Source organism: Zalophus californianus, chromosome 9, assembly GCF_009762305.2.
Source record: "Zalophus californianus isolate mZalCal1 chromosome 9, mZalCal1.pri.v2, whole genome shotgun sequence".
Lineage (NCBI taxonomy): Eukaryota > Metazoa > Chordata > Mammalia > Carnivora > Otariidae > Zalophus > Zalophus californianus.
In genome coordinates, this window is record NC_045603.1 from 24,574,910 (window position 1) to 24,592,029 (window position 17,120).

At 37.6% G+C, this 17,120-nt stretch overlaps 1 protein-coding gene across 1 annotated transcript in view; it reads right to left on the reverse strand.

Moving 5' to 3' along the window:
- CFAP54 (cilia and flagella associated protein 54) overlaps positions 1-17,120 on the reverse strand; it is a 301,093-nt gene that overhangs the window by 177,377 nt on the left and 106,596 nt on the right. Inside the window, exons 24-26 of the mRNA XM_027594798.2 lie at positions 14,789-14,936; positions 12,326-12,481; positions 7,562-7,684 (exon numbers count right to left, since the gene is read on the reverse strand). Of these exons, the coding sequence (XP_027450599.2) occupies positions 7,562-7,684; positions 12,326-12,481; positions 14,789-14,936 (427 nt within the window). The remainder of the gene's footprint in view (positions 1-7,561; positions 7,685-12,325; positions 12,482-14,788; positions 14,937-17,120) is intronic.

A 17,120-nucleotide genomic window follows, 5' to 3' on the forward strand; every position in this document is an offset into this window, starting at 1 on the left:
AAACCTGGGCCCCAGCATCGACAGGAAAAGTTTCCCAGGCCAGCAATCTAATTTGCATACACTCTGCTGTAGTGAAGCATCATATGAAGGGGACACATTCATGGTGAACCACATAAGGCAATTCTCTAGGAGTCTAAATAAGCTTGTAGGAATTTGTTAGATGTAGGTGTGTTCTGTCAAGCTGAACAACTTAGTATTTAAGATAAGTAACAACTGTTACTTCCCATGCAGGAAAACGATATATATGTGACTAGTTGCATAAATCTGATAATACCTACCTGATCCAAAGTGCTAAGAACTGGAAATATTTCTGTGGAACCAGGCAATAGCATTAAACTAAGCTGACTGTGGAAAAGAATGTAGGTAGGAAAATGGTGAAATAAAGTTTGAAAAGGTAGATTGGATTAGGTCAAACAGGACCTTGAATGCCAGGCAAAACAGTCCAGTCTCATTATAAAATTGATATGAGAGAGAGGATGTTTTATTAGAAAGCCGAAATGAGCAAATACTTCCTCTCCTTTCAACTTAGCTTTCTGACATACTTGGGTCCAAGGCCTGGAGAGAAGTAGAGAGAACTGTGCAATCTTTTCCCCTCGTTTTAATATGCCAGTAGTAAATGATAAAGAATTTCTCCAATCATCAGAAAAATAGAGAACCAATTCTACTCAACACACCAAATGGTAAACAGAAACAAAAAGACCATGCCAAATGTTTAGCAAAGTAATTTTTAAACAATGCAAAAATAATGAAACATTTAAGTGGCATCTTTATTTGGAATTCTGACAACTTTTAGAAAAAATACTGCTGCTTAAAGAAAGATTGAGCCATCTGAAAAGATTACCAATGTTTTTAAACAGAACAGAGAAAAGAAACAGAGCCATTAGACTAAGCGGGCTTTCCATGTCGTAACAGAAAATCCATACAAAAATGTGGTTATAAAAAATGAACACCTAAAATCTGGGACTCAAGGTGAGGCCAGGGCTCTGGGGCTATTGGTCAGGCTGGAGGAAGCTTCTGAAAGGGAATAACATTTGGGACAGGACCAGCTCCAGTATCAAAATCCTGACATCAATATCCGTTTTACGTTTTACAAGTGTCCAGAAACATTCAGGGTCATTTCTACAATAATATACTTGGATCTCAATATGATTCTTCAAGTTGGGGGGTGGGGTGGGTAGTGGAGTTTTGGATGGCATGTAAAGCAATGCAGGGCCAGCCCCAAGCTGCTGTGCGCTACGGGAGAAAAATCCCACAAATCCCAAAAATCCCACAAATCCCTCCTGAGAGAGGAGACATGTAAATTCAAGGACTTCAACATGCACTAGGCCCCAAATGCTGGTCTTTTGTTCCAGGTCAGGAGTCTCTCCCATCTTCTACAGGGTCTGTTGTGAAACCTCCCATTCTTCTCAATCTCTGAAACCCACCGTTACTCCCCACCTCCTATCTCTATCTCTCTCTCTCTCAGCAAATGACCTTGCTTCCTTTAAACAGAAGAAATGTAGGGAAACTAGCTTATCTCCTATCTACACACTCACCTGTAAGTATAACCATCCTACCCTCCTGTTAGAGGAGAGAGGTCAATCTCCTGTCCAGACTAACCCCTCCCACATGTACTAGGATCTCATCGCCTCCTGCCTTCCCGAGGATCTCGCTCCTTTATCCACATCCCTTCCCTCTCCTGGTTCCTTCCCATTAATGGTCAAATGTGGAGTACCTGGATAAGCAGAATTGGTTTTTTGGTTGGTTGGTTGGTTGGTTGATTTTTAGCAGAAGTTGCTATTGGCAAGCTGCAAGCAACAAGCTGCCTTGGAATAGAGTTTCTCTGTTCTGGAAGAAATACTGCAGTAGCTGCTATCAGTTATTTAAATGTAAAGTGAATAGTTGCCCAGTACCCTGGAAAGAAAGTGTAACCTGGCCTTCTCTTACTTGAAAAAGACCCCCTCTCCTGGAAATACTTACTGATGGACGAGTTTGGGGAGAAAAGGCCAAACAGAGAAGATATTCTAAAGAAAAGTAGCCTTCGGAGATGTACTTTTAGCTCAGCCTAACACTAATCAATTTGTGTGTAATCATAATATCAGATGGAAGAGGGTCCTTGGGATTGTGATTATGCCATGTGAGAATGGCAGAACTAATAGCTGCAGGCAGATCCTCAAGGGAATGACAAGATGGCTTTCGACTAATCAACTGTCCGATTCTTCCTCGTGACTCGTGGAAGCAGAACTGGCCCCCTGGATTAAGTGCACCCTTGAGGTTCTTAAATAATTCTCTTCCCTTCTCACTCTCCACACTGTCCCCAGAGGATATCATCTATTTCTATTATTCAGTTGAGTCCATATATTAATGATGGCTTTGTCTTTATACGTATTTGTCCTCTCTTGAACTCCGAGCCTATAGGTCCAATTATATAATATTTACCTCTGGATATCCTATTAGCCCCCAAATTCAATAGATTCAAAATTTATTATCTTTTCTCCCTTTCTTACCCCAAATTACTCCTTATCCAGAGTTCAACAAATAGCATTGTATTCACCCAACTGCTGAGGCCAGACAGCTGGATTGCTGTTGACTATTCCCTCTCTCTCCTTTATCTTCACGTACCTAGCAGGTTTACAGGTTCTCGATTTTATCTCATAAATAACTCCTGAATCTTTTCAATTCTATGTCCCAGTTTTCCACACTACAGTAGCTCCCCTTTTCCATGGGGGATATGTTTCAAGACCCCAGTGGATGCCTGAAACTGCAGATAGTACCAATCCTGATACACACTGTTTTTGTCTACACATGTGTGCCCATAATAAAGTTTAATTTATCAGTCAGGTGCAGTAAGAGGCTAACAACAATAACTAATAATAAAATAGAACAATTATAACAATATACTGTAATAAAAACTATGTGAACAGGGTCTCTCTCAAAATATCTTGTACTGTACACGCTTCTCCTTGTGATGACGTGAGATGGTAAAATGCCTACGTGATGAGATGAAGTGAGGGGGATGACACAGGTGTTGCGACGTAGCATTAGTCTACTACTAACCTTCTGACAACTCACTAGATGGAGGACCATCTGCTTCCCAAATGCAGTCAACCCGCAGGTAACTGAAACCTCGGGGAAGCAGAACTGCAGATAAGGGGGGACTGCCATAGTTCGGTTTATCAACTCTCACCTAACTCATTCCCTGCCTCAGGTCTTATCCCACTCTATTAGCTGTTGTGCCCCAGAATAACTTCTTTTTGCTAACATGCAAATTTCATTATGTTATTTCCAGGTTTAAAACCCTTGAATGGCTCCTCCCTGACCTCATGAGATAGCCATTCATCATCTGGTACCTGTTCACTACTCCACTTTTTAAGGTGATTGAAACATATCTTTCGTAATTAAAAATAAATCTGATTCTTCTTTTCCTTAACTGTAAGATTATTTCATATTTTCTCATTGATTGCTCCCTGAGGTAATGTTAATGATCTTGTTATCAAATATTTTTTAAGATTTGCCTGTAAGACTGTTCATATAGCGTCTTGTCATAAAAATTTTTTTTACTTATCATGTAATCTGTTTATCTATCTTTTTCTGTGTACCTTTTGAATTTTATGCCCTATTGAGAAAGGTCTCCTCTGACTTCAAAGCCATACAAATATCCATCTGTTTTTATTTTGTTTATGGTAAGAGGCTCTGGCTTCATTTATTTTCAGATGAATAGTCAGTGATACCAGCACCTTTTACTAAATAAAGTATTTTAATAGATTTTCCCAATAATTCCAAATGCCACTTTTGTCATATATTAAGTTCTTCTGTAGACCTGAGGCTGGCTGGCTATTCCTGGATTCTTCTATTCCTCTAAACTATTTGCCTATTACTTTGTTAACACCATTTTTTATTGAAGTGGGCTTATAATAGATTTTAGTATCTATTGAGAACTTGTAAATTATTATAATCAGTTTCAGAGAAACTCCATTGGGATTCTGACTAGAACTGTATTACATTTAAATACTATTTTTGGAAGGATTTCTATTTCTATGACAGTAAGTCTACCTATTCAGGAACTTGGGATGGTCTGCCATATGTTCAGATCTTATTTTGTAACCTTCAATAAGATTTCAGTTCTTTTATTCGGGTCTTTTAACACTTTGTTAGGCTTAAAATGTTGGGCATTTTTTTTCTCCAAGTTTTTATTTAAATTCCAGTTAGTTAATATCCAGTGTAATATTAGTTTCAAGGGTAGAATTTAGTGATTTACCACTTACATACAACACCCGGTGCTCATGTCATGATCTCAAGTGCCTTCCTTTTTTTTTTTTTTTTTAATTATAATAGTTCCTTCCTTAATGCCTCTCACCTATTTCATCCATCCCCCCGCCCACCTCCCCTCCAGCGAACCTTCAGTTTGTTCTTTATAGTTAACGGTCTCCTACGGTTTGCCTCCTTCTCTTTTTTTTTCTTTCCTTTCCCTATGTTCATCTGTTTTGTTTCTTAAATTCCATATATGACTGAAATCATATGGTATTTGTCTTAAAATATTGTATATTATTATTAGTATATTTTTCCTCTCTCCATTTCTCATGGGCTACTGCTACTATTAAAAAAAATCAGTTTGTAAGCATCTCACATACAATCACTTTATAAATTCTTTTAATTCTAGTAATTCTTTTTACTAGATTCTCATGAGTTTTTTGAGACCTGTACAATTACGGATGAATTATACTTTGATATTGTAAAATTATTTCATATCCTTATCTATTACATAAGACAGAATCTCTACAAATAATGAATCACACTACTAAGAGTCAGATCCTATACCTGATTTTTAAGGAAACGGTTTCAGAAAATTGCCATTTAGTGTATTTGCTGTAAAGTTTTGGTAAATGTCTTTATCATTGTTCGATAAACTCCCTCCATTCCTAACTTACATACAATTTTTTTTTAGGAAAGTTTGCTAAGTGTTATCAAATGCCTCTGTAGCATTTTTCACTTAATCTAATTGTGATTTTTCTTTTTTAATTTGCTGTTGTAAAAAATTAGAGTTTTGTTTTAATTCAGACTTGATCTTTAATACTTAACAATGACACTGTCCTTAGACAGAAAGTGACCAGATGCCTTCCAGTATTAGAGAAGGGTGATAAGACAAAACAGACTTGAAGAAAATTATACAACGCCTCTCTTTGTCCTGAGTCATGTTTGGGGCCCTGACTTCTGCCTTTTTGGATATAAAAATGGCTACTCCTCCCTTATTTGTGTTTGTATTTTCGCAGTACCTCTGTCTATCCATTTATTTTCAACCAGTGTTTGTCACATTGTTTTGCAAGCGTTTCTTGCATTTAAATCTGACTTTTCAGTTCATCTGGCCATCTCTGTCTTCTGAGTTCATTTATACTTAGTGAAGTAATTAATATTCTTAATTGTATTCCTTCTATCTTAAATACTATCTCTTCTTCCTTCTTAGTTTTGCTGAATTAGCCATTTTTCCTCCCTGTTATTCCTCTCTTCATTTTTTCCTGTCAATTTAGAAGTCCTACTGTGCTTTAAAGTTTCGCACATGGCTACATATTCCTGATTCATTTTTAAATAAAATAGTAATTTTATATTATATGAATTTTTTATACTATATTTATTTTTTTAAAACACACAACCATGCACCAAGAATCTCTACCTGGTCTCCCCTCTCTTGACCCCAAACAAGATAAAAGTTTTAGTTCTAGGTTATTAATAAGTTTTTTCTTTCAAAGATAACTCTTCTATTTCAAGAATTCCTACTTAGCATTTATATTACAAAACTCGCATCACATCATTATTACCTATTTAATTTTAATAATACATATATTGCAAGATTCGTTGCTCCCATTATTCCTCTCCTTTTTGTCTTTCGCTACCTTGGGATTTCTTTCCTGAACCAATTGTCATTTGATAGAGTATTTCCTCAAATGTTTTCCTCAGATAAGTACATGGGCAGAATACTTTTGAGATGCTGCACCCCTGAAAATGTTTATTTTGCCCAAAGACAAAGAAATGATATCTTTCCTCGTTATTAGTTTTTGGACCTCCATCTTATCCCCTCAGGATTCTACAAATGTTGCTCCAGTATTTTATCTTCTACTGTTGCTGATAAAAAGTTTGAAGCTAATGGATTCTCTTACCATCGCAAATAACCTGTTCTTTGGTCTCAAAACTTTGAGATTTTAATTTATCCTTGGACTCCAAGAATCTCACGAGCAAGTGTCAAGATATGAGTTCTTTTTTTTTATGTTATGTTAATCACCATACATTACATCATTAGTTTTTGATGTAGTCTTCCATGATTCATTGTTTGTGTGTAACACCCAGTGCTCCATTCAGTATGTGCCCTCTTTAATACCCATCACCAGGCTAACCCATCCCCCCACCCCCTCCCCTCTAGAAACCTCAGTTTGTTTCTCAGAGTCCATAGTCTCTCACGGTTCAAGACATAAGTTCTTAAATTAATCCAGCCTAGGACTTAAGGAGATTATTCTCCATTTTTTTTTTTTTTTTTTAATTTCCTGCCTCCAGAACTTTCATTTCATGTTAGGACTTTTGGGTCTGCTTCTGAATTTACCTCTAGGTAATTCCATTCTATGCTGTCAGGTATTTCTTGAGCTTCCAGATTTTACTCAAGAAATACCATTAACCACAATCTTCATCTGTTTAATTTTTTTTAATCAAATATTTTTTGTTTAGTTACATAAGATCTTCTGTTGTTTTGTTTTGATCATTTAATTGCATCACACCATCTTGAAAGTTTTCTTTCTTCTTTTTTTTTTTTCAAGTCACCTCTGGTCTTTTCCAACATAGAGTAAAAACACAATTAGTCTGGTGTTTGGCCTGCCCCTTGGGGTTCTGAGTCCTCTTAAATAAGTTATTATTTTTCTCTTCCTGCTAATGGCTACCCTCCCTCCATATTTGCACAGACAAGGTTAAAGATGTGTCTCCAGCAGTGGTAAACCAGTGAGCAATGGAAAGAATATGATTTTCTGCTCCTGAGGTCAGGCCATAAACAGACAGCAAATCATGACTTTTTTGCTAAGATAGAAGAAGGTAAAGGCCTCTCTGTTTCCAGACCTTCACTGAAGCAAACTTAAGTCCCAATTAAAGTGATGGATCAAATCAGCCCACCCATGCAGTATTCCTTCAGATCCCTACCAAATCACAAAGGTCCTGTGAGGACCATATAAAACAGGCAGGCAAATATGGCCCTTCTTTGAGGAAATTCACCAGATTCAGTCAACTAAAGCCTTTGAAGAAACACACAGTGCTGGTCTTTGAGCCAAGCAATGAGGATAAATAAGCTTACCTCTCGGCCTCTGGTCTCTTGGTTCTTTCTTGTTCCGAGCTGAATGAGGTCCCACAAAATGTACTCTTTCCCAATCCTTCCCCTGGCCTAAGATACACTCTCCAGGCTTTACCAACTGACCCATTCAGGCAACTCTTGACCTAAAATGCTTTGTGGGTACTATTTTGAAAAGTATTCTATGTAATAAAAGTAACTTACCTTTCTAAATCATTGCTATTCCTAAATTTTATGACACTAGACAAAGAATGAGATAAATACCTTTGTTATGTAGAAGATACAACAGGCTATCATGTGCTGTACACTTTCAAAACTTGCAATATGTTTCTTTGAGTGGATGATATTTGGTAATCCTTGCAAAGCCACTACACACTTTATCAAGATCTAAAAAATAGAAGCACAATAGTTTCTGTTGAAAAATATCACGCTCACTCATTAGGAAGTGTTCTATTCAAATCATGCAAGTTTTAAACCATCAAATTTTATTATTATCAATAATTGTCAATAAATTGCTTATCATGTATAAAAGAATGTACTCTGAGATAAAATTAATATATTCAATTTCAGATGAGCTCCTCAACTAAAGTAACTTGAAAACTAGTGTAGAAGATAAAATAAGTATACAAAGATTACAAAATAGCACATTTTGACAAGTGTCATAAAAAATATAGGCAGACTATTACATATACAAGACACTAGGGTGCCTGGGTGGCTCAGTTGGTTAAGCGACTGCCTTCAGCTCAGGTCATGATCCTAGAGTCCCGGGATTGAGTCCCGCGTCGGGCTCCCTGCTGGGCAGGGAGTCTGCTTCTCCCTCTGACCCTTTTCCCTCTCGTGCTCTCTATCTCTCATTCTCTCTCTCTCAAATAAATAAATAAAATCTTTAAAAAAATAAAAGAAAAAAAGACACTAAAGGCACATCCAGGCTTAAGAGGACCTTAAAAAACCATTTAGAGAAGCATGTATCATATTATATATACAGTGATACCAGGTATTTGAAAAAATATTTCCTTTAAGATTAAAACCAAGCATTCATATCCCATATCCCATAAAAATTGGTGTTTACTTCCTAGTCCCCTTGCCTTCTATTATGAGATCCTGAATTTGATCAAGAGATAGATAATTGGGGTGCCTGGGTGGCTCAGTTGTTAAGTGTCTGCCTTTGGCTCAGGTCATGATCCCAGGGTCCTGGGATCGAGCTCCACATCGGGCTCCCTGCTCCGCGGGAAGCCTGCTTCTCCTCCCACTCCCCCTGCTTGTGTTCCCTCTCTCGCTGTGTCTCTCTCTGTCAAATAAATAAAATCTTAAAAAAAAGAGAGAGAGAGAGAGATAATTAAGTTTACCTTTCAATACTTTGCACTGTTCTGAGCAACATTACTGTCAGAAAAGTAGGGCTGAGATTGCCCTCAATCTATTAATCATCCAGATTATCAAAAGACAAATTAACCTATGGATGTTGGTCTTTTGTGAGCAGCCTAATTGCTCCAAGCTACCATTCTAACATTATTACTATTGTTACTGTACACTTATGAGTATTTGTAATGCTTCTTTAATTCCTCCCCATCACCACACACCCCACCCCACTACACCATATCCCCAAATCATGTTAGCAACCCAGTAGTTTTGTAGTTTTCTCCAGGCTCATATAATCATATATATATACATAAACATACATAGAGAGGGAGTTAATGTTATGTCACAAAATGGAATTCATAAACACTTGTTTGAACTGTGCATTTCTCCTTCAACCATGTCTTGTGAAAAATCCCTCCAAGTCTACAGGTATAGTTCAAGTTCATTATTTCCAATGGCTGCATAATATGATTTAACGTGGAACAACCATCATTTATTCAGCCATTTCCAGAGTCTCCATGTTGCACACACTTTTACGGCTGACGTTTTACAATCTGGTATATATACTGGCCATCATCCTGCTACTGCACTTTCTCTTTGTCTCCAGCTTTTTTTTTTTTTTTTTGCCATGACAAAAAAGGCCATAAGAAACACCCTTGTACATGCTCAGTTGCCAATATGAGTGGCAACTTCAGCACCAGATTTGAGATGATACCTAGGGAGGATGAAGCACCATCTTTCAGGGCAAAGTAAATACTCTAAATCAATGACATTTATGTGGCGTCGTGTGCCCAGCAGGTAGAACATGTGAATCTGGGAACCAAGGGGTGGAACTAGGTATCTTACTAACTGGTAATTTTATTCTATGGGATAAATTGCTAATAGAGGGATTGCTGTGTCAAGTATATTTGTTTTTAATTTTAATTAAAATTAGATTTAGTTTAATTAAAATTAAGATTGCTTTACCAAAATCCAAAGCCTACAACAATTCACATGTTCCCCATCAATGAATGAGAATGCCTTTGCCCCACATCGTCACCAGCAAGAGGAGTTACAGATCTTTTCAATTCTGTCAGCAATATTACATTGTTCATTTAATGTGCATTTCTAAGGATATTCAGAGTTTGAGCATCTTTTCATGGTTCTTGGCCACTTGGATTTGCTCTCCTGTAAACTGCCTATTCATATCCTGTGGCCATTTTTTTATTAAGTTATTGTCAATTTTTAAGACTTTTTGTTATATATATTTATCCTTGTCAGTAATTTATATAAAAATCCTTGTTAGATATTTGTCCTAAATCCACAAATTTTATACTATCTTTGTTATGGTCCATGTTGTCACACATAGGCTGCCATAAATATAGTCAATATATCTTATTTTTCTTGTTATTTCTAAGAGTTCTGTCTTACTTAAAAAGGATTCCCACAACCCTGGATTACACATGTAATCTGTGATTTTCCCCCTAACTTTTTAGTACATCTGGATTTTTTATATATGTACAATATAGGTGTCAAACTCTATTTTCTTTCAGGTGAATATCCAGGGGTTTCACCATCATTTACTAAAAATATCCAGTCTCTTTCCACTGAATTGGAATGCCAATTCTGTCATATATTAAATTCTCATCCATATAGAGGCCTATTTCTAGAATCTCCTCTGTGTTCCACTCACTTTTCCTATTCCAAACAATACAATTTAATTAGAAACTTCCTTCTCAAGGCTTTTCCTCACAGCTATAACCCATTCTCTGAGCTGTAGCTGAAGGCACCCTAAGTCAGTGGGATGCTAGAGGATGACAGTGGATTATCCTGAACTTGACCAACTGAGCACCAGCTGCAGCTGCTGGTCCCAATGTGGTATCCTTACAAGAGGACATTAAAAGCTATGCATTGCTATGGCTAATGTTCTCTTTTCTGTCCCACTAGGAAGAAGTACCAGAAGAAGTTCCCATTCATACTGGGAAGACAAAAGTATATACTTAGCATCTTGCCTGAGGGCCATGAAAATTCTCTCAGACTCTGACATATTTTATGAAAGGACCTGAACTCTCTGGGCATGTCTCAAAACAAAACATTGGCAATTACATCAATAACATGTTAATCAAAACTAAAGAGCAAGAGATGGGGAGTACATTAAAGACCTTGGTAAGATACATACCCTCCAGAGGATAGAAATAAACCCTGTGAAGATTCAGGAAGCTGCCACATTAATGAACTATCTGGGGCCTGCTGAGACACCCCATCCAAACTAAGTCTGACATATGGCATCTCTCACCTCTAAGAAGAAAGGACAATGCCAGGTAAATGCCTTTGGGTTCTGGAGGAAGCATTTTCTATACTTGAGAATGCTGCTCTACAATCCATCTACAAATGACATGGAAGGCTGCCAACTATGAATTTAGATTTCGGATTCTGGAGGCCGATCTCCTAAGCAACTGAACTCCTAAACGTGGGGAATGTGGGAGAAGGAGGTATGTCTATGCTCCAGCATAGCCACTCCAAGGCAAATATTTGTTAAATTATTTAAGCCCCCTGGTTAGTTTTCTCAATGGTGAATTAAAAATCTTTATGCTGTGCATGAGTTCAGTCACATCTTCTTGGTTCTCAAAATCTGAGTTGATGATGATCGTAACGATGACAACAATGATGACGATAAAAACTTTCTAAAAGTATCAGCAGCGAAACCTTACTTCTCTCATGATATCCCTGGGGTAGGCAGAATTCTAAAACAGTCCACAAGATTCCTCCCCCGGGTGTACAAGCCCTGTATAATCCCTCCACCTTGTGAGTGGGTAGGTCCTGTGACTATGATGAGATCATCACTCTCATGACTACCTTATGTTATGTAAGACTCCTCATGCACATTAGACGAGGCTCTCCTGCTGGTCTTGAGGAAGCAGATTGCCACGTTGTGGAGAGGACTGTGTGGCAGGGAACTGGTGGTGAGCCGTTAGGTGCTAAGGACCCCCTTTTACAGGAGCACAAGAAAATGAATTCTCTCAACAACCAGTGAGCTTGGAAGAGGCACCAGAGCCTCAAGTAAGATCACAGCTCTGGCCAACACCTTGAGTTCAGCCTGATGAGACCCTGAGCAGAAGACCCAGTCAACCCGTATCCAGCCTCCTGTCCCACAGAAACTATGAGATAGTAAATGGATTTGTTGTAAGCCACTAAGTTTACAGTAATTTGTTAGAAAGAAGAGACAACTAATATAATCCCTTCAGCCAGCTCTCACCTACTCTTTTTCCATAAATTCCAACTCCTCCATCACCAAGAAACCAAATATTTTTTCTTGGGTCATCCACCAGTTTCTTCCCTACATGATGATGGCTTTAACAATATGTTTTTGAATAAGTATTGCTGTTTCTAACATTACACAAGCATAAAAACTGAAATGACTTTAAAAACCTAGAAAAGCAGATTGCTAATGTTTAAACATGGACAGCAATGGGGCTGAATGTTTTCAGAGAAATACATTTTAGTCCTTATTTATGTTTGCCCAGACATAATTTAAATTATTAAAATGTTTTTCAGTTAACTCATGAAGTTTCCTAACACCTGTCTTTGACCTATTTGTACATTACAAAAGATACATTGCTTTTTCTTTTCCAAAATGCACTGCTGAATTGCCTTTGTAAAAATGCCCTTATCTAAGGGTATAAATATGCTTACCTGTATGACAGGTACCAAAACAATATTGTGGTAGATTAGAGGAGCAAGAAGGCCATAACATTGAGTCACAGCTTGAAGGGCATAACTGGAATCATTTAGGTAGTTGCTAAGTTCCAATGCCACTAATACTCTCTCACATTCAATTAGTCTAGTAATCTGTAACGGAACAGATATTGTTACTCAAAGTGAACATCAGGTGCTTCATCAATTTGTCTCTAAGGAGAAGAAAGGGTAGGAAATGTGATCCTTGTGGCTTAACAACATGTTGGTATGTTAAAATGTTGATTTTAAATCAAGATCTAAATTCAAGAACAATTCTAACTCCCCAACAGTGCTACATATGGGTAAGACAACCTTAGACTTAAACTTCAGAATATTTTGTAAAATAATACAAATACCACTAGTAATGACGAAAGAACTGATCTTTTTTAATTGGTAAAATAAAAACTTGGCTATATTTTAATGTTAGAAAAAACCTAGTTTTTTCAAAACATAAATGTTATAACAAATAATAATTAAAATATTATGTCTCTCTTAATACTGCCCCTCCCATTTTCTTTCTGGATTTGTGAAAAAAAAATGATAAATTTTCAGTAGACCAAACTAATCTTCTATTATACTTTTGCTACTTAAATAAAAATGGTAGTAAAATAGAAAGTTAGGCTTTTGTAATTAAGCTACTTTAAAAAAATAGGGACCCTATCTAACTTTTCCTTTCCCTTTCCTGAAGGAAGATTTCACTATGCTTCTTGCCTTTTATTTTGAAAGATTTATTTACTTATTTAAGAGAGAGAGAGAGCAAGCATGCAAGTGGGGGGAGGGGCGAGGGAGAAACAGAGCAGCAGACTCCCCACTGAGTGTGAAGCCCAACACACGGGGCTCCATTCCATGACCCTAAGATCATGACCTGAGCCGAAACCAAGAGTCGGATGCCCAACCTACTGAGTCACTCTGGTGCCCCTATTTTTCTATATATACATACAAAATTATGTGCAAAGAAAACTTAGAAGGGGCAACCAGACATTTCCATAGAATAAATTTTTAGTGGAATGGTAGTCTCGCATTTTGGAATCCGTTGAAGTACTTAAAGACTGTCTTTATTTACAGACTGAATGCAACATAGTAGGAACAGGATGACAGTTATGAGTGCTGGGGCTCTGTAAGACTGTGAACTTGCCCTGGACAAAAGGGTCATGTCTTTTTTTTTTTTTTTCATTTTTGTATCCACAGGAACTGGCATAGTCTCACGTAACAATTTATTGGTTGATTAAATAAATAAATGCATGGGTAGGAAAAAGCAACTGTGAAAAGCAAACACCTGGGGAAAGTCTCGCTGTGTCTAAAGTGAGTAAAGGAAAGAGGAGAGGGAGAAAGAAGAGAGACACTCAATCTAGAATGAAAACAAGAGCGAAGGACTATTTTTAAAAGCAAGATGTTAAGGTTAGAAGGTTGCAGATGTACAGACAGCAATATTTATAACCACCCTGAGAATCCATCAGTAGGAGATAGGTTACATTCCTGCCTCTATACAGGAATGTAATATTAAAATTAAAAACAATTTGGTATGAAAACAAATGCTCAGTGATGTTCTTCACCCAGGAAAGGCAACAGTACCTGAGACAGAAATTCAGGAAAAACTAGCCAAAATGGACAAGAACACACCAGATGTCATCTTTGTATTTGGAGTCAGAACCTGTTTGGGTGGTGGCGAGACAACTGGCAAAGAAAAATGAACCCTACCATAGACTTGCAAGACATGGCCTGTGTGAGCAGAAAAAGACCTGAAGAAAACAGAGAAAGGAACACAAGAACAGAATGAAGAAGGTCAGGGGGACTGCCAAAGCCAGTGCTGGTGCTGGCAACAAGTGAGCTGGAGATTGGACAACAGAAGGAGTAAGGGTTCTGCAGTGACTTTATCTGTGGTGATTGTGCAGATTTGTCATAAGAGGATTAATAAACTAAGAACTTGAAAAAAATTTGGTAAATTGATATGTACCCGCATGAAAACATGTTCAAGATAAATTATAAAAAATGTTAAATAGGCACACTATGGAATAGAAAGTAGATTGTGATATCATTTTTGTAAGATAATAGTAATAATAATTTGCCCATACATATTTTTAAGAATCTGAGCTATAAAACAAAACAAACAAAATCATAGTATTTTTAGGAGTAATAGGATTACAATGCATTTCACTTTGTAAATTTTAACTTTTTGAATATTTGAAATTTATACTACTTTTGTATAGACACAAAAGATAAACTGAAAAGAGGAAAAATATATATGAACTTGGTCCTACGAAACCATTATATGGAATATCAAATAAACCTGCACAATCATAAAATGACCTCTCAGTCCATTCACAAATCAGGATATGCAATCTCAAAAGAACATGAATTTGAAACGTCAAGAAACAAATAAAGGGAAATCAGCACATTTTTGGTCATTTTAATATCACTTACTTGTTGAGAGGGGAAAAGCTCATTGCCTTTAATACTATCACAGAAAAGATTTTCTTCTTTAATTTTAATGTCACTTGTTACAAAAATATTTCTAAGAAAAAGGTATAAGAGGATTGAAGAAGTCTCTGCCAAAATATCTGAATATAATCTGCAAAAGGAAATAAACAATATTACAAGTATAAATATAAAATGAGTTAGCATGTAAACACGCCTTTTTAGATTGATTTGTTCTTAATATCTACATAGTGATCCCAAAACAGCAGCAAAAGTTTGTGGAACAACTTCTCCCACACAGCTCTTTAAGTTAAAATTAAAGACTATGTTTAACAACAAGTTAGCAACTAAGAAAATTAATCTGCTGACATATTATGTCACAGATACATAAAAATAACTATTGGTAAAGTAAAACTTTCTGGTTCTAATATACAAACTTCTTTTCTATCAACGTAATGAAATCATGATAAGATATTCAGAAGTTTGGAAAACAGGCCCAATATTTCAATTAATAAACTTTCTGAAAATAAGGGTCACTTATAGCAAAATCCACCATGGGTAAAGAGAAAAGGAGAAAGAAAGAGGCAGGGAGGGAAGGTGGGAGGGAGGCAGAGTCTTAATAACTCTTGGATTATTTTTAATTATCTTTTCTAAATTGTAGTCAACAGTGCCAATTATTGGCAAAACTGTGAAATCTGCAGCCTTCCTTCTTTGTTTCCAATATTCCCCTCCTTGCTCTCAGCCTTACTTGGTGACGAACTTCCCCTTCTAAGCTTCAGGTCCACCCTCTATCGCTAAAAAACAGGACAGGATCTGACATCAGTAATTCCCACTTGATCATGATCCGTTTCACCGCCATGTTAAATGCTGAAATTATATTTGCTAGGAAAATGTTAGTTCTGCTCCTGCAACTCATACTGAACTCTGTGTCCACATGATGACTGATCATCAGTACCTGACGCAGACAACTCGTCCAGGCTATTGCCTCCTCGTCGCTCCATTTCCCACCCTAAAGAGCTCACACACTGGTCAGTCATTTCAATAGTGACCTCTCTACAACTTCTGAGTCTGCACCCCTTATCGTAAGCCGTAATCAGCTTGCCTGACCTTGTGTAGATGTCACTGGCTGCTTTGTCTATCCCTGCTACAATGGTCAGTCGCTTATCCACTTATTTCTTCTCCTCCTTTGATCTTTCTTTTTCATTCAAATCAGCATTTGCCAAGTACCTACTATGTAGAAAATACTATTCGAGGCCCTGGGATATAAAGATGAGTCAAATGTGGCCCGTACCCTGAAGAACTGGGTAGAACCACCCACAAATGGCTGTTATGTGATATCAACTTAGTCAGTAGTCCTTCTCAGCAACACTTCCGCTCATCCCTGAGGTCTCTTTGCTCACATTCCTGACAGCAAATGGTCTAAACCCCCTCTTTCCACCCTGTGTGCTCCTATATCCTCCGGGCTCTACCACTATAGTGTCATTATCGTGGGAATGTGCTTGTATCCTCAGTTTCTCCCTCCCCACTGTCTCCTTTCCCTCTACCCTCAAACACGCTTTCCTGAAGCCTGCCTGCCCCCTCAGGGTTCTGCCATCCTCGTCTTTACCACCAAACCTCACATGAATGATCTTAGCTTATTCCAATTCTCCACTTTCATTTACGTTTTCTTCTTATCCAATTGCAAAAGGTTTCTGGCCCACCACACCACAAAAACAGTTCTCCTGAACTCATCAGTGGCCTCCTAACTGCCCATTCTAAAGGTTTCCTCTTAGTTTTCATCCTACCCAACCTCTCTGTTGCTCTTAATTGAGCAACTCCCCTGCCTGACCTTGCACTAGCATCTGATACTGCTGAACAGTCCCTCCCGGGTGATCCTCTCACTTCCCTTGGCAATGCACTTTTCCAGACTTTCACCTCCTGAACTATTCCTTTTTGTAGAATAAGTTATGACAGTTGGGTGGGCTTCCTCTCTTTCTTTCCTTCTTTCCTTCCTTCCTTCCTTCCTTTCCTTGTAATGCAAGAGTCTGACTTAAGCTTTGATTGCTAAAGCATCCACTTCAGAGATGGCTTTCTCTAATAAATACATTGCCAGCCACACAACTAGATAAAGAGCCAGGTAGCCAGGCCACCTCCCCCACTGAGACTCCTTTGTTAAATTTAGAAATCTTAGCTGATTTCAATAAATGACAATTGGGGCCATTTGTTTTGTTTTGTTTTGTTTTGTTTTCTCTTCCCTTTCTTTAAACTCTCCTATTTTTTAAATTCAACAACAAAGAGTGAGCCCATGAAATCCTAGGCACCCACCCTTTACCTCAATAAAAGCAGAACCCCAGGCCCA